The following is a 25316-nucleotide window of genomic DNA, read 5'->3' as shown; positions in this document are numbered from 1 at the left end:
CTGCACGGACTCCATTGATTCTTTTAAAAAACAGCTGAAGACCTTTTTATTTAGAAAAGCATTTGATTAATTTCCTCTTATGCTGTTTTTATAGTTTTATATAGTTTTATTTGCTGTTTTATTTACTGTTATATTGTTTTATATTTCCATTTCCTGTGTTCTAAAGCACTTTGTGATTTTTTTTTTTTTTTTTTTTTTTTTAAATCTGTGAAAAGCGCTATATAAATAAATTTTACTTACTTACTTACCTTTCTTGTAACGAGCGGTTATTTGATTTACTCTCAATACTTGATCAGCTCAGTTTGGTCATCCTGCTGGCCTCTGGCATCAACAAGGAATTTTCAGAAAAGTTGCACTTGTTTTTGTGCATTGAGTTGCTGCCATGTGATTGGCTGATCAGATATTTCTGTATATGTCTGTATGACTGAAACTGTAATCAGCATCAGCTGGTGCAGTATCTGGTTGCAATTAAATAAGATTTTCTAGATGATGCTATTTAGAAAAAAAAAGTATTATAAGCAGTCTCTCCATAACATTGCTTTGACTGATGTTCTGAACAACATAGTATGAGTGGTGACTTGTATTGTCGTGTTTGCTTGTTTGTTATAAGCAGATATTCAAGTTTTCCCATAATGTGGTCATCACTTTCCAGTCTAGTAGCATGTCTTTGTGTACTGGTTGAGAGTAACCCCATATCCTGAACCAGTGTAGTAAGATTTGTCACATACTACTTGTACTGTAGTTTACATTTGTAGTTTTCTCAAGTTCAGTCAGTTTTGCTTTGTCAGATGTCATTTAAGTTGCGTCAAACATTGGTTGCTAATCATCCCAGAGGCAAGTCGGCACGTCGAGTTTGATTGTGTGTGTTCGTATACGCGCTGTGAGCAGATGTCATTGTTGCCTTGGGCAGCAGAACGGGTAGAGGCTTGGTTAAAGCGTTTTATGGGTAATCTGTGAAGGTAAGTCATGAAGACGAGTCATCAAGCTGTGAAATAAACACTGGAGGTTGCTCAGGAACCCAGTTTTAGTCATACAGTCTGACCTGTTGCACAGTGGAATATTTTGCGTTCTTTACAGGACTCTTACTACTGAGCTTCAGTACCCACAGTGCTGGCTCATGCTCGTCGGCCTTATTTACGCTGAATTTGAAAGAGTAATGAGAGTGACAACCCAGTGCAGTCCTCATGGTGGCAGTAAAGTGCATAGCTCTACCAGAAGACACAGTAGTTTATCTCAAAATGTTAAGACACTCCTCTTGAGTAGTGGAAAAAGTGTTTAGAAACTTTAGAAAAAGTTTGTTTTTTTTAATCGGCATGACTATATGGGAATTTCTTTATTTATATTTTATAATAGGTACCAAAAGGAAAACCTTTCACATGAGGGACAAAAATGAAAACTGACCCTGAATGACTCTGACCTTCAGCCCCTTGGGCAGAACTTTCAAATTAAAAACAGACCTGAGTCTGTAATGGAAATCCCTGAATGGCGTCAGAAGCACATCTGAAAAGCATTGTCAGTGAACACAAATTCTTGGTGTACCTAGAGTTCACAGTTCAGACTTCACTATGCAGAGAAAAAAAGTGTATAAACAAGATCATCTTATCTGGGTCCAAGCTGGTGTAAAACAGACCGAGGTTTTTAGAAATCACGGGCGCCACGACCTGTGGGCTAAAGAGCAAAGGTGGTGAAGGTGGATGGCCATCTAGTTGTGTTGATATGGGGGTTTATCACTGTATCACCTGCACACGTGTAACGGTAACACTGATGCTGAAAATTGTAATATATACAGTTCTGAGAAAAATGTTGTTCAGACATTTTTAGACCTGGCAAAACCACAATGATGCCATTCGATGCATTATCAAAGGAACAATATGGCGAAGCTGACGCCAGCCTGCTGAGAAACTGAAATCTTATATTTAGCAGGAATGCTGAGAAATCAGTTTCAGATTTGCATGAACTGGTTTCCTCATTTCCCAAATGCTAAAACACAATGATGCAACAGAGTGGTCAGCATTTCCTCATCTTTCCTAACAGTTCTGACACCGCATCACGGGTTCTATTTTCTGGAAATGGGAAGCCAGTTTAATGATTTAGAAGAAAGGGAAGAAACCCTGTGATTCACTTTGGTTAGTGGCCCGTATTTTATGTCAGCTGTAGCTTGGAACTTTGAGCACTGAGGAGCCTCTTTGTGTCTCTGTGATAGCAGTTTTGGCACTAACTGTTCAACGCACGCATATCTGAGTGTGGAACGACATCAGCTTGTGGCCAAACCCTGTCCCTTCTCGACAGAATTAACCCTTTTGTCTAAATGAGGCGTTTCATGTTTATTATCACATGGTTCCTATATTATGGTTCCTGGCACTTTTGTGATAGGCTAGAAATAGCTTTCGTGATCGAGAATGATTGTTTTATGATGCTGATTATGAAAGATGCAATCCAGCCCTGCTGATAGTTTCCATATAGCCCTGTATGCAACCTCTGCGATGCACTTAATTGCACCATTTGCCAGTTATTTCTCCCTTTGTACCTTTTGCACCACATCCCCTTTGATTAAGGGTGCCTTCTGACCTGCAGAAGACCTGAGGTCCAGCTAATTCATTTGTGTTTATAAGGGTTGTTTGTTTGTTTATTTGTTGATCAACTGTAGTTACATAATTTTATTAAGTTCAAATCTCTGGAAGCTGAGACCCTTCCCCATTTATTTGGTAAGGTGACCTTATTAATCCCAAGGGTTAGTGCCCAGATTGATATCAAAATTGAGCAAAAAGAAAACTTAAAAGATGTTTAAATGTTTCTCTCACTGTTAAACAGAAGCTTCGAGATGCAAAGTCAGAGTCACAAGCTTGTTTTCCCTTTTCCCTACAACAGAACCTGAGATCTTTCACTTTTACAGCTCTCATAAAGATAAGGCAGCCATGTTCCAGGACCTTGTCACTGTCAGAAAAACATGATTGATGATGATAACTCTGATTAGTGTTCTCACCGTTGTAATATAAAGTCCATTTGTTGCCATAGAACTGTAAATACAACACAGAAGCGGCTGACCTCTGGTAGTTTGCCTTGCTCCTCTGACTGGGTGTGATTCAGGCTGAATAAAAGAATTCAAAAATCTTTCAACTTTAAACACTATTCTTTTATCAAGAGGTCGCAAATCCAGTGTCGGGGTTCGGTTTACAGTTTGCAGTTGGATTGTGTTAGCTTTCAAAGGGAGCTGGTGTTGGGTAATGGATCCTCCATATGTGTTTTAGGGCTCTGGCCTCCCATAATGCACTCTGCCCTCACGTTAGGAAAAACATTTGGTAATCCTTTTGTGACACAGAAGAAAAAGCTGGAGAAAAAGCTGGCACTGAGCTTCTGGTGAAATTTATGTACCAGTCCCACATCCAAGCACTTTTCATTTAAGATTTGACACGTTTAGCTTCTCTTTGTAAATATTTTTGGTGAAACTTGATGTTTTGAAACCTGTTATGCTCATGACCAGCTATGTGTTTTTGTTACCAGCTTCTATTAGAGTAGTTTTACACGATTCACAGATCAAAATAATCCTGATTTATTGTGTAGTGCGCTTTGGTGCAGCTCAGTTTATTCACTGTCTTAAGTCGATTTATCTCCTCTCCCTTTAAGGCAATGCGTCCTTTAACTCTCTCCTGAGTGGCTGAGCTCCATAAACATAATATTTGAACAGCTGATGTGTCGGGCTTCTGTGCTTGCAGCCACAGCTGCAATTATCATAGTCTGCAAGGCTGACACTATTGGAAAAAAACTGTGTAAAGCAACGTTTTTAGAGCTTTATAATTCTTTGTATAATTCTTTAACACATCACAGCCTGATGACTAATTATTAAGAAAAGAAAATGATTGATGCAGCGATCCAAAATATAAACCAGCATCCTAGTTTGGATTTCAAAGATATCCTTTGTGCATCCATTATGGCATACAAAAATTGCATTTCTACCATAGTTTTGCAGAAAAAAAATGTAATTAACACATTGAAATACTTTATTTTATTAATATTAATACTAATACTTGTATGTGCTGGACACACGTTGTCTCATACTACATTTCTGTTCTCAGTTTTTAGTCATCAGAGGCTTTGAGTTTCGAGAAAGCAGCTCTCTTATTCACAAGGGCTCGCCCCAGAGAGTTGTTTAACTTGTCAGATTCTTGGTTTGTAGGGATTTGCGTCTCCTCCTGGGATCAAACCAGGGGCTTGTTAGGCGAATGTGTAAACCACTACACTGCCTCATGTTGCGTTTGCTGACTTTAGATATTGTGACAGTTTTATATTGAGTGTGTGGAGACTATTACCTTGATCTGATCTGTTAATTTCAAACAGGATATTTTTTATTTAATAGGGATGGTGACCCTCACGTTTCATATCCACTCTTGAAGATTGCTTGTAGCCTCTCGAGTGTAACGATTTGTTGCTTTATTATCTGATAGAAGGAAATAAAGAAAGGAAATCTTGTGTCGTAGGTTTGGCTCACTTACAGTTAGTAGTTACAGTAATTCCAAAAGGAACAGAAACTCCCAGCTTTGTCTTAAGGTTGTAAGAGTAACAGTCTGGTATTCGCCATGCCGCCACAGTTGATAATGTTGTTTCATAACAGACGGGTTGCTGGGAAAATACTCTGGAATTGCTGTAGCTAACAAAAGGCCAAAAAAAGCCTTCAGGACTTGAGAAACTTGATAATGTAGACAGACTAATTGTCAGCTGATGACACAGAGTTGGGAGTAATGTTATGTCTCCTTTTATTTTTACGCATTTTAGTCACCTTTAGAGTGTTTTTTGTTACTGTATTCGTGTTGCAGGAATCGACTCATACAGTGCCCTCAGTGTGCTTTCGTTTGTTTTGAAATGCAAGAGAAACTGACAGGAGCAATTGTCTTTATTTCCTTTTAAATCAGGTCATACAGTGTGTTTCAGTCCCCGTGTTACACAGCTGTGGATGTTAATGTGGTGCTCTTGTGTTTCAGACTATCACATCAAGGACTCGTCTTTCACTGTCTGACCTGTATGATAGTTTGCAAACTGGGCAGCTTTGATCTAACAAAGAAATCATTCTGAATGACAATGCTTCAGTCAGCAGCGGTCACGCAGGGTCATTACTGCTGGATTGATCTTAAGAACTGAACAGAAACATGAGCGCTTTGTTTGAAAAAATAGGGTGAGAAGTGCCTCTGATTGACCTGATAAGTATGAATGTTAGACTTTGATCTCTTGCGTGCACACGGTGCCATTTCATTCGTGACATCAGCTCTAGCTAATAGATCACTAATCACTATATATCCTTTATATCTTATTAAAAAACAGACATCTTACTGTAGATTTGAGTTGTAATTCCTCTCTGGATAATGAATTATTTGATTAATTCTAGTAAAATTATTTTTCCTGGCAGATCAGCCAAATATATTAAAATTTAAGTTCCTTTAATCTGAGGATTTTTCAATGGCTTTGCCTTTTGACCTATTAGTGCGCAATAAGGACGCTGATATTTTGTTAAGTGAATAATCAAGGAAGCGATTGATAGATTCACTGATAAAAAAAATAATCGTTAGTCATTCTCCAGTGGAAATTGGCTATTTTAGCTATCAGTACGTTTCAGACTAATCGTTAGCATTTGTGGCTTCTTAAGATTATTTGTAAAAAGTCCCAGTAATGGTGTATCTGGACCTATTAGATCTATTAGCTGCTGAAACTAGCTCATTTTTCTGTGTGAATACTTTAGATGATTCATGTCTTTTGTAGAATTACAGTAATTATGTTAGCTGTTAAGAGTCCATTATGAATTCCCCATATAGTGTGGGAGGTGCCAAAACCTGAGAAGGGTGAGGAGGCGTGTTCGTGTGCTGGAAAGACAAAGGACTTCCCCTAATGCCTGGAGGAGGAGATTTCTGCAGAGCAGACACACACACACACACACACACCTTTATGATTGTGATTGTGTGACCTTTGGTCTTCAGCACACAGTACCTGAAGGCTTAGGCAGACAGAGTGAGACTTATGCAAGAGAAGAAAGTGTGATGCTTCTCTCCGCTTGCACTGTTGTCAGGACTGTGCTTTCCTGGAAATGAATTCCTAAATTTACTGGAAGTGCCTCTGCTTTTCTGATTACTCTGGACCCTTTTTTCCCCCAAATCGGGGGTCTTATTTATTTTATTTAATTTTTTTTCCTGTGGAAAATGGTTCGTTTTGTCCGTCTTACATCCTGGCGCAGCTGGGACCTACTGAATGTGGACACGGAGATTCCTGAACCACCGACACCAACATTAACTGAGAGTCAGGTGAGAGGCCTGTTGATTGGTCAAAGTGCAGTGGAAGATATGAGTATTTTTACTGCTTTTCTTTGTCTAAAAAAATTATGTTTTTGTTTTTTAGCTGCAGTGAACAAATAATCGAGTCATTTTTTTAATCAAATGATTGCTTTTTTTAAAAATGGCAAATATTTGGCACATGTGTGTTGACTAACGTGGAGTTTCTCTCAGCTTTAATTTCCTGGTTAAGCACACGTTATGTGTGTTTTACTGCTTAAGCTGGTGTGTATTCAAGCTTTGAGGAAGGTCAGTGTGCACACTTTTTCCCATCGTTAATCAACTTTCCTGATCAAGGGAAGTTGTTATCAGTTGCATAAAGGTAGTTGAAGGGGCACAGTGAGTAATGGGGGGGGGGGCACTACTTTTCTCTTTGTCACCACTTACTTCAATACAATCCCTTCCCATTTTATGATTGTTCTTCTTTACAGGCCAAGGTTGATGCTACAAACTACAGTGATAAGATAAGGCTGTGTGGGCAAGCTCGGTGCTTGATATCATTAACCTGACTGGCCCCAACTAGATCTGCTGAACAAGTCTGTTCCCAAATGGTGTTGCTTTATAACAGAGACCGCTCAGGTCAGGTTTACACAGTAGGCCCGAGGAAAAGCTTGTAAACATAATTAGTTGGGCAGAAATGAGTTGAGCGGCTTAATGTTTGCCACCAGATCCTCATTATGCCACCAAAACATAGGATCATAGAATATGTCTGTGTTGTCTGGTACCAGGATGGTGCTATTGGATCCTTTGAGTCCTATTAGTAGCAGGTTATGGCTGGGGTCTGTAGAGTTTGGGAACCAAACCAGCACCAGGTTTTGCAGTATGGCAGGGTGTGTAGCTGTGCTTGTTGGGGAGTGTCATCAAACCATTGTGTGTGCCAGGATTCAAAGTAATCCAGAAAAAACATTGTGTTGCAGGCGTTGTAACAAGAAGACCTATGTTAGTTGGTTTTATTATTGTGACTCATCTATATTTGGTCTGACTGAAGAACTAATGGGCAGTGTAATTACTAAGATAAATATAATTTCTTTGACTGTAATGTTTAGAGTTGTTACCAACTGTTGTATAGTTCTTGTAGTCAAGATCTATTGTTATGCTAATTATAATAATCTGATTAGATTTATTCAGTATGCCAAAGTGCCAATTACAACTTTTGTTTGATCTTCAGCCCAAAACCCAAATATCCTGAGATACTGACAAAAAAATAGCTAATGTAAACTCACACAACCCCAACAATCTCTGGACTTAATTCTCTTGTAATCTACTTTATCTAGAAAGTTCTGAGCCTTTTCTTTTTGAGAAGCTGTGCGCCCGCTCGAGCTTATCTGCTTGGCATAAGCAGCATTTTGAATGTGCTAAAACAAGCAAGTAAACAAAGGGGATTTCCCTTTTTGTCATTATTGGGGAATTTCTTTCCTTGTTTTGACTCCGTTGCCTGGCATTGTTTAAGGATCTCTAAAGCAAAACAGCGATTAAAGATGGCAAAGAATAATGGCTTTGCGTCCAAATAAGAGTAAAAAAAGAAGTATCCAAACTGCAATTTGCTTGCACTACAAGCAGGGCTAATCGGGGGGTGAATCCTTTGGGGGAGGGAAGAAAACCAAAGTGTGCCTGATTCACAAGCAGGGAGTTGATAGTTTATTTGTACTTCAGAGCAGCCTGTTGAGACTAAAGACCATTTGGCATCACCACAAGTACCAGGATGCTTGTTCAAACCAGGGAGCTCCCTGAAAGCTGCCGCAAAAGCTCCACCTCCTAATATTCAGATCAGCCTCCTCTGGTGCCTCCTCTTTCCTGCCCAACACAATGAGGCAGGATCCTCCTGGTTGCTATGACTTCTGGCCAGTGCGTGTGTGAAATGCAAGCAGGCTGGGCGCCTCAGTGAGTAGGTTCACCGCTGACTGTCGGAACAGCAGGGCAGGACACAGATACGTCCCGGCTCAAAGAGAAGCTGCGATCGGACTCTGCAGGACGCGGCGGGTAACCCGGATCCTGTCAGCTGGAATAGGCGTTTGCAGACTTATTGAAGTTCAAGTTCTGATGATGAAATAACGTGGGAGTGTTGTAGCTGTCATTTGACTTCTTTGACTGACTTTGCATCGGCTGAACTGAACAACGAGGACGACGTGGATGTGTGTTTCACAGTGGAAGTGGAAAGAGAGGAGGCGAGAGGTTGACAGAGAGCAGCAGCTGGCTCCAGAATGGGCTGCGATCCATGAATCCAATTGAAGGATTAGGATGGTTTTTGTTACTTTTGACATGCCGCTGGCTTCAATGGTGAGCACTGTTAATATGGTGGGAAACTGCTGATGGCATTTATCCCTTGGTGGTTATAATTACAACTTCCTGGCCTTGAGGCTGAAAGTGGTTTCCTCAAAAACAGGTTTTTAAACTGTTCACGGTGTTCATTTCTGATCCAAAGTTTCCTTCATGTATGCCATCTGATATGTAGAAATACTTTAGCTGCTTTTCTTTGCCATTATTACAGCCTCCTTTAAATGTATAAAACCCTGTTCTTTGATTGCCTCGTACAGCAAAGTCAGACAAATGAATCAGGTTTCAGTTTGACCAGTCGTGCGCTCTCAGTAGCACAGGGTTCAGATTTTCCCTGTTTGACCATGGGGACTCGGCACTTCCTACCACCTGTGTCCTTGACCAGTTGGACCAACATAAAGTCCCTAAATGGCTCCATGCTCGTTTCCCTTTCAACTAAAGCGCCTCCAAATTTGTCCCTTTCCCCTCTTTCACTTTAGTTTTTGTTTTAAAGCCAAGATGTCACTCTGCAGTTAGGTCACTGCTCTCTTTGGTAATAACTCCTGAAAGATGAAAGGACTAAAAATTTAGATTTACTTACTCATTATGCAACCCTGTATAGGACACTTATGCACCTTCATTGTAGTTAAGTGGTACCATTAAGGCCCTCCTGAAATGAGTCTTCACAATGCAACATTTCAGTCAGAGTTTTTCATTTTTTAGCTTCAGTTTACATTCCATTGTGTAACATATACATGTTAGAAACGTTTATGGTGACAGGCAGTTATCATTACTTTATCTTGAAAACCGTTTACATTTTACAAGTAATCAAGGCTTTTTATCTAGTCTTCTTGTTCCTGCAGTTTCCCCTAAAGTAAAATTCAAGTGCAGTCTTAGTTTGCTTTAATCTGTGGTACATTTTATAATTTGATAGTCCTCAAATTATATGTCAGTTATTTGTAATAGTAAACTTTAGGCTGTGATGAATTAAAACTGGCTGTTTACTATTTTGTGAAATTTCACGAGTCAGACAGTTTTGGACCAGAAGAATTGGAAAGTGCATCTGTGATATCCATCAGTGCAGCAGCTTGGTGTTTTTACCACATTGTGTTTGTGTAGGCTTGTTTGTGTTTCTGGGGGGGTGATGAGTAAAAGAATTTCACTGGAATGGACGGCGAGTTTCAGAAATGGTGTCAGTGTCCAGGAATGTGAGTTCCTTTTGCTGTGTTTGAAGTGTGGCAGGGTGTCGATGTCCTGCCTCTTGCTGACTCCTGACCAGCAGATTCTTCAGCATTGACACTCCGACGACAAAAACAACTGCTTCCTCAGATACTGAGGTGGCCCCTGTTTGTTTGCTTTGCTGCTGCTCGTAAAGTGTACAGAGATTGCATGAGCGAGGGCGCACGCCAGGGCCTGCTGACAGGGTAACAATGGACAGGGAACAATGGCCAGACTCGGCCGTCTGTTCTTTTGGAACAACCTCCCGCCTGCTCCTTGTGATGCAGTGAACATACACAGCGAGGAAGTGGCAGTCCTTCCCTCTCCTGTTTGTGTCCAGGCATTTGGATAGTTTTAACGGTCCTGTTGATGTCATCCCTGGCTCAGAATTCCCCTTTCAGATTTCCTGTTTGTCCTATCATTTCGTCATCGTCTCTTTCGATGCGTCTGGCTGGAAACAGTTATAATTCCCCTCATTCACTCATTGGATCTTTTTTTTCCCTCCTATTACGGTCTATCATGTAACAGATTTTTGTCTGTTCTCTCTGTCTCGCAGGGTCAGGCCCGACGGAGGAAGAACATAACAGAGTTTCTGGGTGAGGCGAATATCCCAACCCCAGATGCTCTGGGACAGATCGGTGGCTCTCTACCTGCTGTAGGGGCTGGGCCCGACAGCTGGAAGAACCGTGCTGCCAGCCGCTTCAGTGGCTTCTTCAGTTCCAACGCTGGAGCGGGGTCTTTTGGCAAGGTAATGCCGACAGGGTTGCGATCACATGATCACAGAAGCGAGTGCAATCTCGTTCCAAGTGAAAGTGCTGCACTTTCTTTTGGCTATAAAGGGCTGTAGGAGGCAGGCTTGTTGCCCAGACGATGTCTGAGATTAAGAAAACATTAAAAAAACAAACAGAACAGTAGCAAGCAGCAGTGGGAGGGGGTCAGAAGGCCATATCCCCCTTGAGCCCTGGTGAAGTCATTTCCTTTCAAAGTTCTCCTGACTTGTTGGCTCACATACTTTCCACCCAGCAGCTCTGGAAATGAGTAGGTAGAGGAAAAGCCTTCTGTTAGCACTCAGTTTTATCCACTCTTATCTTGATTTTTAAAACACTATCCTTTCTGGAAATTTCCTACTTTTAACTTTTTATCACATGGCTGATAAACAAGTTTATCATAAGGAATGGAAAATAGGGAAGGCGTAAACCTGGCTCTGTTTAAAAGGAACGCCGTCTGCCTTTCAGCTCTCGTTAAAGATCGCAAGGTTAACCTAAGCAAAGGCTTTCTCTTTCTGGATCAGAGGTTTTTGAAAATGATAATCAACTTTGATTCTAATGAAGGACAGGCACGCGCCCACACACAAACATGCCTTCCATTGTATTTCATCCCCTGAGGTCACATCCTTAACAGTGGCAGATGTCAAATGGAGACAGTTTCTGTCAGTCACCTGTCATTGCTGGGCCCATCCCTTTTCAATTTATTTGGTCCCCTTAAATCCCCTCAGGGCCAGAGATCCTGCACCTGGGTCTGGACCTTTGGCATCCTCCATATTGTAGGGTTAAACAACATTGAGCTGCTTTCACACCAAACTTTAGCGAGAAGTCCTAACTTTGGATCTTTTTTCCCCCCATACATTTCTGACTTTTTGTTGACTGTTTTCAAGAAGCACAATCCTCCCGCTCCGTTTCTTTCCACTGTTTTGTAGCACTCACCCCACTCCCCGTCTCCTATTGTTAAGATGGTCTCAATGCACGGAGCTCATTTTCATAACTACATAAGGCCTGCCAGCTTGAACAAAGACCTGAATAGCGGCCTAGGCGCCAGCAAGGACGGGATTGTGTATGCTTATAATACACAGACCCCTCTCTACTTACAGTTTGAATGTAACAATAAACAGTCACACAAATGGACAGTTACTTTTGCGTCTCTTCATGTTTCTGTTCAAAATAGTCACATCTGTTTTTGAAATTGTTTTTTATCTGATCGCAGGAGGTGGATCGACTGGAGCAGCTCCAGAGCAAACTCCAGACCTACTCATTGTTTGGATTGCCAAAGGTGCCACGACAGCTCTCCTTCCACCAGGACTCCTGGGAGGAGGAGGAGGAGGAGATCGACCTATCCCTAGAGGACAGCTGGCAAACGCTACTGGACAACTCAGAGGTACAGTGCAGATAAGCAAACCACACAAACACACCCACTTTTGTCTTGTCGTGTATGCGCAGACATAATGGAAAATAATCAGTTTCCTACTAGAATCAATGCAGATATTTGTAACTTCCAGTGGTGTAATGCTGAACCACGAATGGTTTGGCATTACAATTTCCTCATTCATGACATTACTTGCATGCATGCTGGTTTCTGGTGTGTGCACAATTCTTACTTCCTTATATCTATCTTTCTCATTCTTACACTCAACCTGATGCCTCTTTTCCTGAAATACTGGTTATAATGCACTTCGCTGTTATGTTACCACAAGGAACTGAATTTCTGTGCCGCACATCTCATGCCGTCGCCGAGTTGTTGCACATGGTAACGAGTTAACGAGTCCACGATCAATCAGCAGGGCTAGCGGTTATTGCTCAACACATACTGTCTTTCATACTGTAAATGTACTTCTGATGGTTAGTTACACCGAACACATTACTGTCTTGATTGCTGAAACACAATAATGTTGGTGATGTGAGTTACGGTAAAAAAATATGAGAACATCACAAGGAAACAACTGTTGTTTTTGTTGCGTTGGGTGACAGATTTCCTGTGGAACTTTTAAGACAATAAGCAACCGTCCCGACTGACGTATGGATACAATTTACATTATAGCATGAAATCATAAGGAAGTATGCAGAAATAATAAAGATGTGTTTAATTAAAGAGTAAAGCGGAAAAATGGTTTGTTAGGCTCACACCATGTTGTACCACTTATCCTTATTCTAAGCAATCAGTAACTTGATTTGTTTTGAAAGTGAACATTTAGTTAATTGTTCATTTATTAATAACTAAAAGTTCTTGGAACTGTCCTTTCATTTCTTACTTTTTTGTATATGTAAACAGTTTCTGAGGAAATATTGTTGGGGAGTTTTAGTATTTAGCTTAAATGTCTGATGTAATCGTTGTACTCCAAACTCTGACATGGGAATGAGGTGCGATTAAAATGTCTAATCTAAAGGAAGTTTACGCTAATATTGTAACAGTTGAGAGGAACGTATAAATATTGTGTATGTTTATGAATAAAATCTGTGTGTGCGCAGACACTGACAAGACGCCAGTTCCACCAGCAGGAAGCAATATGGGAGCTGCTGCACACAGAGGCTACCTACATAAAGAAACTCCGAGTCATCACTGATGTAAGTGCAAAGAATGCTTTTGTTGTCTGTTCACGCATATATAAATTGCATACTGTGTAAGATGAAGAGGGTTGTGTAGTGTAAAAGATAAGACATACAATGAAGCTCTTTTTCATTAGACATTGACAAAGTGTGGGGCCTATATCGCTGTCTAATAAACAAGGAGTTTAAGTTTAGACGTAACTGCAGTGCCTTACATCAGATTACTGTCGTAATATTCAGGGCTTACGCTCTTTTTATGTCTCCCTTCTTGCAGTTGTTCCTGTGTGGGCTGCTGAACCTGCAGGAGAGCGGCCTGCTGACGGAGGTGGAACCCGCCAAGTTGTTCAGCAATATTCAGGAGATCGTCCGCCTCCACACCTCCCTTTGGACCCAGGTCATGCTGCCTGCCCTGAAGAAGGCTAGGCAAGCCCGGGCTCTGCTCGACCCCACTGACCTTCACCATGGTTTCAGAACGGTTAGTTTCAGACTCCACAGATGCAACAAAAGAGAATCCAAACCCTGCATGCACCCCCAGACAACAAAAAAGAAAGACATCTAGTTAATTTAAATAGTATAGAAACTTTATCTTGGTTTAAAGCATTGAGTGCATCTTTCCAAAGTCAAAAAATCCAGGGTTTTATATTTAATAAATAATGTAATTACCATGTAACTACATGTTCAATATAAAAGTGTGACTGATTATGTAACTATGACTCATATAAAGGTTTAGGTGTTTTATCAATTCACCTGATTAGTTGGGTTAAAGGTACACTGCACTGGATGCCAGTAAACATAAAATCTTGCTGTTTCACAATTTTTAAGCATAAATAGGATAAGAAACGTGAATTAGCAGCTAGTACGTCTTTGTTTTCCTGATGACAGAAGTAAATATGACGCATGTCTTTGTTTCTGTGTGTGGGTTCAGTTTGGCACCATGTTCAAGCCCTACATCCGTTATTGCATGGAGGAGGAGGGTTGCATGGAGTACATGCGCACGCTTCTCAGGGACAATGAGCTCTTCAGGACCTACGTCACGGTAAGGTTTCTCTTACCATTACGATAATCCCAGATGCTCTCTGCCCAAAAACTCATCCTTGGCTTTTCTCCTCATTTCTGATGTCTGACTTCCTGCTTTTGTCTGACTCAATTCAGTGGGCAGAGACCAATAAGCAGTGTAACCGTCTGAAGCTGGCCGACATGTTGGCAAAGCCTCACCAGAGACTGACCAAATACCCGCTCCTACTGAAGATTCTTCTCAAGAAGACAGATGAACCAGCAACCCGTGACATTGTCAGCAGCATGGTAAGAACTTGGAAAGCATTTAGAAAGTGCTGTTTTTCTCATTTACACTAAAGTATATGCTTTGACTGCTTGTCACCCTGCCTGAGGTCTGAATGCAAATGTATGTTTGTCATTGTTTTCCAATTAAGGTTGCCACAGTAGAGGGCTTTATCAACAGCGTAGACTCCCAGATGCGACAGCGTCAAGAACAACAGAAGCTCGCCACCATCTCTGCCCGTATAGACTGCTATGAGGCTGTAGAGGGGAGCAGTGAAGAAGTGGAGAAGGTAAGAAACACTTTACAATACCCCAGTGCCCTAAAATTAGACTTCATGTCAAACTCTGCTTCATGCCTTTATCTTTCCCCCCTCAGATCCTCAAGGAGTACAACCACTTTGACCTCATGGCTCCCATGAGAGATGTATCTCCGGAAGAGACTCGACAGCTGCATCTCGAGGGCGCGCTGAGGATGAAGGAGGGCAAAGACAGTAGGGTAAGATTGACTCGCATGACTGCTTGGAAACACACGATGAGCTCTTATCTTTATATTCAGATTACACGTGGATTCTCATGTTTCCTTTGCGGTTACGTAAAATCTCACAAAAACTGCAGATGTGTAAAACATTACAAGAGTTACCATAACTGAAATGAGTTTACTGTCCCCACAGATGGAGGTCTATTGTTTTCTGTTCACCGACCTGCTGCTAATTACTAAGCCGGTGAAAAGAGTGGAGAAAGTCAAAATTATCCGTCAGCCTCTCCTTATTCACAACGTCATCTGTAAGGAACTCAAAGACCCAGGTGAGTGCTCAAATACTGACTTTAACTCCTGAATAATATATATTTTTTGTTTTAATAAAGCAGAAAATCCAGGAAATTCTCACCTTTTGAGAAGCTATTTAATTATATAGGTGACTTTTCAATCCACAGAGTACTAAATTTTTCACGTTTTATGTCTCCTACAGGCTCTTTCATCCTCATCTACCTCAATGAGTTCAAGAGTGCAGTGGCAGCGTACACTTTCCAAGCCAACAGCGCCACCCAGGGGCGAAGTTGGATAGATGCAATCTGCAATGTCCAGGTAGGATAGCAATGTTTTATTATAGAAAAAATATCGGACAGCATCCAGATATGAGATTTTTGTGTGGTTTTTTTTTTGTTTTTTTTATTTTTTTTTTAATTTTTACTTTAGAAGCACAAATTTTTACAGTCATTTACATATTTAATGTAAATGGTGCTTTTCAATTTAGAACCAGCTCCAAAGGCTTCGCACTGAGGAGTTCCTCCGCCAGCAGGACAGTCAGAAGAGATGTATGGGGGATGGAGAAGAGGAGGAGGAAGATGAGAGCAGCAACTCCACTACAAGTTCCCCTTTGCTGAGTCACAAGGATCAGCAAAACTCAAGGTACTGAAGTGTAAAGAATAAAATCTGCTGCACTTTTGTAACATGAATAGAACTCTACACAAATTGTTTTCTTAAAATCTCAAACTATTCCTTAAAGTGATCCATTATTGTCTCTGATGTTTTCCTTACACGCTTTCTGGTGAGCTTTTTAAGTCTAACGTTCAACCAAAACTCTCCTTTCAGTCAATCAGACGGTTCCACTGAGACCCTATCAGTGATGGATGTCGATGAGCCCAGCGAGCACTCAGAAATTCCTGCTTCCAACATAAACCTCCAGGAAAGCGCTAATAAAGACTTGGATAGCGCTGTGGGTTCCCTTTCTGACAGGTCTGTGGGTCAGAAGTCGTCAAGTCCACTCAGAGTCCACTCCGCCATCTACACTGAGCACAATCAGGGCACGGGACCAGACAGTGAGGACCTGGACCCCCAGTGCCGCTCTCTTTCCATGGACAGCGCCTACGGTACCCTCTCCCCTGAATCCCTCCTAAGAGAACTGCAGCCACAGCCTGGCCAAAGTGAAGGCGAGGAGACTGAGGAGGAAGAGGGAGACAGGGAGAGTCAGGAGCCAGAGCACGAAGAGACAGAATTAGAAGAAGTGGATGAAGAAGAGGAAGAAGAGGAGGACGCTTCATTAGGGTCTCAGGTGTCAGTTGTCCAGTCCTCTAAACCTCGTCGGCGGCCTCATGTACACCCCCGACTCCATTGCCTCCTGGGGTTGTCCTCTCTGGCTCTATCCCGCTCCGAAGACAACCTCCTGCAACACTTTCATGGTAGCCACCCCATCTCCCACACACACTCCCTCAGCTCTGAGACGCAGGACCAATCGCTGTGCGGAGACATGGACACGTCAAAGCTGTCGCACAGTAAGAGCATGTCCGAGCTGGACCAGAACTCGTCAGTGGAAAACAAGGAGTTATTTTCCACTGACCTCGACCAGTCTGACGATTGCTTGAGCATTAGCTTGCCCTCTGACAAACTCAGTGCCACCCTGAGGAGGGCGGAAGCCAGGCATGGCCACGGGGCGCCCGACGGACAATGCGAGGATAACGATTCTCAGAGCAACAGCTCAGATGGGGAAGTGACTCCTTCTGCCTGCTTAGATAAGAAAGCCAAGTCAGCAGCGGAGGCATCGCCCAAAAAGAGAAAATCTCCAGGCCAACACAAGAAGCTGACGCTGGCTCAGCTGTACAGGATACGCACCACTCTTGTCCTGAACTCCACACTGACAGCATCGTAAGTCATTACTTCTATTATATAAGAAATAATCTGATAGTTTGAGAAGAAACTTAGTCTCACAGAGCCAGGCTCCTTGTGCCCTTCTGTTTTCAGCTGCATATTTATTATACATACAGGAGTGTTTTTGATCTCAAAGAAGGAAGTGAGGAAATGCTCCTAAATTTTGTTTTAGGTACTTTTCCTGAAAGGTATGTGTGTATTAATGTTATCCTTTCTCCCCCCAGGGAGGTATAACAGCTCTTCCAAATGCTGACTGGTGGCATATGGACATTACAAGGAAGAATCCCTATTTTATGAGGATGGACTGAACACACAAATGCACTCGCTCTCTTCCTGCCCTCTCCCTTCCTGTTGCTTTTTGGACAATGACTGTCCCTTTTTTTTTTAACATCACAACAATAGCAATCCATTTGTGTTTTTGATTTTGCTGTTGCGTTGGTTTCCAAATTACTCAAATGGGAGGGAGGGGCAGAGAGATATTAACTGCTTGCACTTTGCAACGGAAGTAGCATTAATGGGGGCTGGAACCTTAAGTTGGACTTTGGGCGGAGTACGTAAGGAGCCCCTACAGACAGGAGGCATCCCGGCGGAGGCCTTAAGACCTCATTACTGCACTCCACACCAGAGAAAAGGTGGAGCTGAGTCCTGCACTTCTCCCTTCTTCTGAGGTGAAAAGAGGGAAAACTAAATCTTGAAAATCTTCTCTACACGTGGCTGAACAAGAAAACGGCGCCTAAGACGAGCTCTTGATACTTGTACTAGTCCTGGTTTGCTTCAGAAAAGTAAAAAAAAAAATTGCACAGTTATCTTTGTTAAGTAGAAAGGTCACTAATGAGTGAATTTACATTTACAGTCACAATGAATTTTTATTTGTACGTGTTTGCTGTAAAGACATCTGTGTGTGACTGTGAATGAATGTCTACATTTGACTTATGAGTCCAATCCTGACTGAACCAAAATTGCTCCCGTTCTATTACAAACACAAAGATGGAAGACTTGTAGAGCTGGTAGATTCCCAGCAAAAAAATTATTAAATAAATAAAAAGTGCAAAAAGGCAAAGCAAGTCCAAAGCAGCCAATCGCATATCAGCTCATAAAGACTTGATTCTTCTTTATTTGATTGTAGGTTGAACTAGTGAGAAGATATTCCTAAAAAATAGACAGAACATGTGTGACTAAAGCTGTTTTGTGGAATTTTCTGCACTATATAAAGGCTTGGATGGCTTACAAGCACACACAGGAACTGATTTATAGGAAAAACAAAAGGAGTGCACACGTGATTGTGTTTCTTGCTAGAAAGAGGAGGCTAAATAAAAAGTTTGGGGTGGTGACTCTCATTTTAGATGAATGGTGTTCTCTGGGAGATTTAAGGGGAAGAAAAAAAACAGTAAACGTAACATTCACACTGATGTTTGGCTTTTCAGATCAGTAATTACGGACTTTACTCAAAATGTTGCCCAAACCAAATAAGTTAAGTGTTTAGTTTTTTGTGTGTTTATGTAATATTTATTATGACTCATTTGTTTTATATATAAGATATTGTTTATATTGTTTGCTTCTGTGTTTTGTGATTTCTTTTTTTTTGGGTCAATTTAGTCTTAATATTTTTTTTTTCCTTGCCAGGCATTAATGTGCTATGAACCAAAATAATGTGTTTCCTTTTTCAGTAATGACTATAAAGTGTCTTACAAAATAATAATTCAACACAGGCTCAAATACAGATACAATCCCTCTTTTTAATGGTTTAATCCAATGTAATGGAGTGATTTGAGGAGAGAGGCTGAATCTGAACGGCATGGCATTAAAACAACATGAACTGGTCAGACTGTTCCCGTCTCTTGTGTTCTTAACCGTGCACAGACAGCAGGTGGCGAAAGAACGTTGAGGGGCAAATTACACCAGACCGACCTGACCATGTGTGGCAGCAATTCATTAGATCAACTTATTTGATATAAGATCAGCAGAGCAGTGGCAGACGATGTATTGGCATATTTAGATTAAGTAAGAACTTAAATATATACAGTGCAGTGCGTGAATTACTTTTCTCTGAAGTTTGTGTAAGCGTTACCTTTTCACCTGTAACTTCAGCTTTGGTTTAGTACCATAAATATAATGGCAAAGCACAAATATTGAACTAGTTTTGAATGTAAAATGTTAACATTTATTGTAATTATAAGTATTAGCATGCAGTGTTGAAATGTGCTTTGAGCAAATAGACAAAGTAGAATTACAATGCTGCTTCAAACCACTTATATTCTACTTAGTTTGGGTTTAATTTGGATTCAAAGAGCATTTATATTTTCCAGTTAAGTTTCTGAGAACTCATTTGGATCACACAGTCAGTACAGCTGTCTGTCTGGGCCGACCGTCTGCTTCAAATTCCCAGAAAGTTCAGATGAGGTGAAATCCGACCCGTCTCAACAGTAAACGGTCCGACGAACATGTGGAGCATTAGACCAGAGCCTAATGGCCGAGAGTAACGTCCCGGCCAAGGTGTATTTACAGGTGATTATATCAGCTAATCGGTGGATTACAGCATGTTGAATCCACACAAGCCCCTAAGCTGCAGGAAAAAGACAGTGCGGCCCTGTGGGATTTTCTGTTTAATCTGGTCCCAGAATGCAGCGGCCCCTCCCATTCTCACATCTGGCCCATTGGGATTTACTGTTGTAATCCTTGATTTTAAAACAATTTTATTATGCTTTACTGCTGATGCGCTGAACTTTAATTAAATAAAATGCAGCTTTCTATTTTAGCTCTGAAGTAATTACACATCCCCGTTCTATTAGCCTCTGCTAAGTAAGTAAAGAGGTTGTGCCATGATGGCTGCAATCTGGCTAAAACCTATAGAGTATATGCAAGTACATTATGACACACTATAAAATATGAACAAGTTATAAGGTAAAAAAGGGATGCTGCAACACACCCGCGTTAGGCTTTTTTAACAACAACTGCTGAATAAAGATGCTATGAAGAAACATTTCTGTACCATCTCTTAAAGTACAGAACAGAACAGAAATGTGCATGAACACTAAACGGTGTAACTTTACTTACTTCTCCCTTTTTGCTTTTCTCTGCATGAAGTCTGGTGCAAATGTGCTGCGTACAGCTGGGGCAGCAGAGGGTTAACACCACTTGCTGTGGCAGATGTCAAAAACCATGCTGTAAAAAATGTCCGATTAACACAAAGGGGCACTTTGGCAAATCCTGATTATAGGAGCACTTTCATTTATTAAACTCTGCCAATCCTCTATACTCTTTCTGAGCAGGGATTAAAACCAGGTAGACACTATTGTCTATCTAAACAATCCCTCTTTAAGCTCTAGCCGTTTCCCAGTGGTCTGACCAGGCCTGGCTGGCTGGCTGCTTGCCTGCCTGTAATCTCAATAGGGGCTTATAGGTCACTACTACCACTACACATTTCCATTCATCAACATCATCCCCTCTAAAGGGACTAGGTGATTGGATTTAGGACATGTTTTACAGGGTCAGAAAAAAAGAGAACAGCAAACTGAAGCGTGTTTACAAGCGCTGTGCTGTGAAAAGGCCAGTGGACGAGTGGCAGCCATATGGAATGGATAACTCTGGGAACATCTGCCCTCGATCACAACCAACGCCACTAGACTGATGCTGGTGACCTTCAGATGGTGCAAAGGAACATCTGGTCCTTTTCTGCTCTCACGGAGCCCTGGAAACCGCATTAAGTAGACAAATAGCAACAAGCATGTCCATATGTTATTTGTAAAACTCCTTGCTATAAAACAGGGGCTGCATGAGGTCCACTCTGTGGAACAATGATCTAACAAACTAACTTTATAAATGCTTACAAATCACAATTAATTAAAGAATTCAACTATTGTTTAATAGTTTTTTAAAGAATTTATCCACCATAAAATACTTTCCTCCACTAGTTTGTCAACAGTGCGAGCACAACCAAGCTCATGAAGGGGAAACAATCGGTTGGGGGTGAGAGAAGGAAGACAGGACAAAAGCTGCACTGTGGAAGAGAGCCAGAGATTAATAATAACAAGATGCTATATAAACACACAAAAACAGAAAAGAGGTCAGTGAGGAAGAAACAGTGCATCATGGGAAGACCACAGCAGCCTAGGTGTATTGCGGTGTAACTACAGGAGTGTTCAAGGTCACCTGATCCAGCCCCAATTATATGTTTTATTTAAAAGGAAAGTTTTAAACTTAAAAAAAAAATTTAAACAGAAAAGGCGACTCTCCAATCTAAACTGGAATCTGGTTCCACAGAAGAGAGGCCTGAAAGCTGAAGGGTCGACCTGCTATTGTACTTTCAAATATCCAAAGAGCCACAAGTGAACCAGCAGTCTCAGCGCAAAGTGCTCTCGTGAGCACTTGTAGCATGATTATTCAAGATCTTGTATGTGAGAAGGATTTTAAATTGGATTCATTCTGGATTTAACAGGGAGCCATTGAAGAGAGGCCAATATCGAAAAAAATATGGTTTCTCTTTTTTATGTCAGGTTTCTCCTGACAGTGCTCTGGCTTACTCCCCTTTCTATGTGTCCCAGTGGCACATCATATTACACTGTAAAAAAAGAAATCTGTAGAAAAACTTCACGACTATTCTGTAAATGGTAAAATGGAAAATTCTGTAGATTTTACAGTATATTTTCACTACCTTTAATAACAAATGTCTGTTAATAGAAAAATGGAAAATTCTGTTTATATTACCATTTACAGACACTTCTTTTCACTGTAACTCATTTAAAATACTTCTTTATATCCTTAACCACACATTTCTATATAATTAAAACATGATTTACTTGAAAATTCTTGAATTTAAAATTAAATTAATCTGAGATAACAGTGCTGCTACATTACAGTTAAATATCCTTTTACTCTCATCACCTCAAAAACTATACTTAAATATAATGACACAATCCATCTCATCATAAAATGATCAAACAGCCAATATATGAACAAAGTAACTTGCAATCTTTAAAATCTTAGCATTTTTATCTTCCTTGAAATCAGTTTCAAATATGTTCATAAACATGCATTCAAGTGGCTCCAAAGTGTTTTCTTCAAACAGGATACCTGGCAAAGACTGACAGAAAATGTAACAATAATTAACAATATTTGCATATTTAACAATATCCTGAGTACATTTAAGCTATGATCACTGCCTTGTTGTTGTTTTGTCTCAGCCAAACAGTTAAGTTGTGGTTTGCATCCTTGTTTGTCCAACCATGACAGAGTATACATATATAGTCAACTCACCTTTGATTACCAAATTGCATTTACTTCATCAGTGAATCCAAGTGAACATTTGAGCTAGATTAACACTGTAGGGTCTTTATCCTACCATATAAAGTGACTTCAACAAGATTTATTTACTGTTAAGTAATGTTATATGAATAAGATCTAAAGAAGGTATCCCTGAAATTTGGGTTTATTGGAGCAAAACAGATGGATGACCACAGCCCTCAGCACAAGGCTGGCAAGACTTTCTCCCATATAATAAATAAATAAAACACAGAATAAAACATTCAAATAAAAATAGATCAAGACAGATTACTATACCAAACTTAAAGATTTACTGGATCTGTTCTGTCTTCTCTTGCTTTTAAAGAAAATGAGGAGCAAAGTATAATTAGAAGTGTTTGTCCTGATGACAACTTTAAACTGTAAACAGCAGCTAAGTGAAGAGGAGAAGAAAAGTTTGACATATTTCACGACCATTAAATATTAGAGAAGCCTTTGAAAAAGAGGCCACAGTTACTTTTCAAGCAAAAACTTCTGCTTGTGCTCACAGACTCTACATTTCAAAATTTTCAACAAATAAGACGATAATAAGGCAAAACTAAGTGACACAAGAGGCTAGGGCAGAGCTTCCCAAAGTGTGGGGCCCGCCTGGGGGGGGGCGCAGAGCCATTTGTGTGTGCGTGCGTGTGTGTGTGTGCGCGAACATTTTTCTTGTAAAACAAAGGGGGGCCTAGCAAAAAAGGTTTGGGAACCACTGGGCTAGGGGAAGAGCAAGCATGAAGAGACATGCTGTGTGTGCACACACGTGTTCTCAGTGCCTCTCTCCATGTACCAGCATGACAAAGTCCACAATGCAGTCAGAATGTTCAGGCCATCAAGTTCCATCTGAGCTTTAAAGAAAACAAATTCAGCTTTTCCTTGAATTTAGAGTTGTTCAGTTCCTACAGGAACTTCAACAGTAGGGGTTAACGTGTTGCTGTTTTGTAAAGAACTTATTAGAGTCCCAGAATGATTTCTTCCTGTCTATACCTTGAAGCATGAACCATGAAGTTTTCACTTTTCCCAGTTATCTATATCGCTGACTTTAGCTCATTAGCTAGCTAACAGTCACAGCTGTGTAAAACCCAGAGAGAAGGAGACAATGTTACTATAATATTTATGAATACTGGTCTTTATCCAGCGCTGGATAAAAGTTGCATGTTTGTATACATTATTATTCAGACATTATAAATACACTGTTTAATTCAGACTAGTTCAGCACATGCAACCACAAAGGGAAGGGTGACAGTTATTCAGGTGATGATCGTGATCATCATCCTCCACAAGGCCTGTAACCCACACAAGGTCACTGATAAAAAGGCTGGCTGTTGGCAGAATGCTGAATCAAAGCATTTCAATAGAAAGTAAAAATCTGATAGGAAAAGGTGCAGAAAGAATAGGGCTGACGGCAGCATTCTTTTGAAAAATTGTTTGAAGAACTTGGGAGAGCATTATTAAAAACATTACCTTTTTTTAAGTCATATTCTACTGTTCTCATAATTAAAACAAAAAACAAAAAAGTCTCGCTCCTTTTTTTCAATGCCTGGAGGTAATCTTTTTATACTAATGTCACCATGAACTTCTTTATGATAACCCACCTGACTCTGGACGTCCTGGAATTGTTGCAGGAGGTTAAATAATAAATGATCTATGAGGAATGAGTCAGTTAATAATTTTCTGCCACTATAAACGCTCAGTGTTAGATTACAGGAGAACACATGAGTTTATTTGAAAGACAAGCATAATAAAAAAAAAAAGCCATATAGTAAGTTTTGTTGTAACTGCTTGTTACAACAAAGCTATGCAGAGGATGCCCAGCAGAAGACCATACGAGCCACTGCAGTCAGCTAAGAATGCAAACTGAGGCTACATTTCACACAAGCTCATCAAAATGTACGTTTGGGGAAAAGAACATAGGAAAATGTTGCCTTATGTGATGATTTTACATTTATGCTGCGACAATGATCGGGTGGTGGTTGATCAGAAGTGGTTCAGACTGGTGCTGGTGGTGTGATGATGTGGAGGATATTTTCCTTGCACTTTGGGCTCCTTTCTATAAACTAGTTATTGGTTAATGCTACAGCTTACTGGAGTTTTGTTGCTAACCGTGTCCATCCCTTCATGACCAAACCGCACCCATCTTCCGCTGTCTGCTTCCAGTAGGATGAAGCATCATGTCATAAACCTCAGATCATCTCACACTGGTTTCTTGAACTTGACTGTAGCTTAAAAAGACTCCACAGTCAAGAGAACTCAGTCCATGTATATTCTACTGAAGTACTTCAGAACAACTTCAAGGTAATTTCATTTTACTTGAGTATATTTGCATATTGTTTAAAGTATTTAATCTCTCATTTCTGCTTTAAAATCTAAGGAATATGATCAACTTCAGCACTTTTACTCCAATGTTTGATTCACCCCACTGTTCATTAAAAGAGTCTAGGTTGAAAACATTTGCAGGTGGGTAAATAAATTGCCAACATCTAGGGCTTGACCTTTTTTTACGAGCTTTTATATGTCAGAAGCCCTAACTTATATTCAGGTGTCAACACCACATTTACCACAGAGGAGCTAAATAAAAACCAATCTGCTTTTAAAACTAACAGTTATCATTGGTTAAAGTACCAAATCTGCATGATGGGTTGCATTTGGGTCAGAAGTAAATAGTGACTCCCATCCTCCCCCCCTCACACCACTGACAAAGATGGGACACCAGTCGGTTCAGGTATTAAACACAGAGCACATTGTCAGATTAATTGTGTGATTGTGCTGTAAATATTAAATGTACCGGACTTACATTTTAATCCCTCTGTCCTCTAGTATTGCTTTGCTTTGAACGGGTTTCCATTCAATTTAGAAATGAGTGATTTGTATTTCATGTTTTAGGCTGCTGCCCTAAGAAGACAATATTGTAATTACAATAAGCTTCTTATACGCTGATACAATTATTGAGGGGAGGAGTTTATTCTGTTGCGTGAAAGTGGGACCTTATGCTCTTTCAATTTAGAAAACAACACA

At 40.6% G+C, this 25316-nt stretch overlaps 1 protein-coding gene across 6 annotated transcripts in view; it reads left to right on the top strand.

Annotated features, from left to right (window-relative positions):
* The window catches only part of plekhg5b (pleckstrin homology domain containing, family G (with RhoGef domain) member 5b), a 76334-nt gene extending 57492 nt beyond the window's left edge, over positions 1–18842 (top strand). For all 6 annotated transcript variants that reach the window (XM_080295059.1, XM_026154207.2, XM_026154209.2 and 3 more), the window contains 13 exons: positions 10339–10530; positions 11763–11933; positions 13022–13117; positions 13374–13574; positions 14025–14135; positions 14252–14401; positions 14530–14667; positions 14754–14873; positions 15049–15181; positions 15346–15461; positions 15631–15785; positions 15969–17018; positions 17246–18842. In XM_080295059.1, the coding sequence (XP_080151185.1) occupies positions 10339–10530; positions 11763–11933; positions 13022–13117; positions 13374–13574; positions 14025–14135; positions 14252–14401; positions 14530–14667; positions 14754–14873; positions 15049–15181; positions 15346–15461; positions 15631–15785; positions 15969–17018; positions 17246–17255 (2643 nt within the window). In that variant the 3' untranslated portion in view covers positions 17256–18842. The remainder of the gene's footprint in view (positions 1–10338; positions 10531–11762; positions 11934–13021; positions 13118–13373; positions 13575–14024; positions 14136–14251; positions 14402–14529; positions 14668–14753; positions 14874–15048; positions 15182–15345; positions 15462–15630; positions 15786–15968; positions 17019–17245) is intronic.
* The last annotated feature ends 6474 nt before the right edge of the window (positions 18843–25316 follow it).

Source organism: Astatotilapia calliptera, chromosome 20 (genome assembly GCF_964374335.1).
Source record: "Astatotilapia calliptera chromosome 20, fAstCal68.1, whole genome shotgun sequence".
Taxonomy (NCBI): Eukaryota; Metazoa; Chordata; class Actinopteri; order Cichliformes; family Cichlidae; genus Astatotilapia; species Astatotilapia calliptera.
The sequence above is the reverse complement of the archived record's forward strand: the minus strand, read 5'-3'. Positions and strand labels throughout refer to the sequence as shown.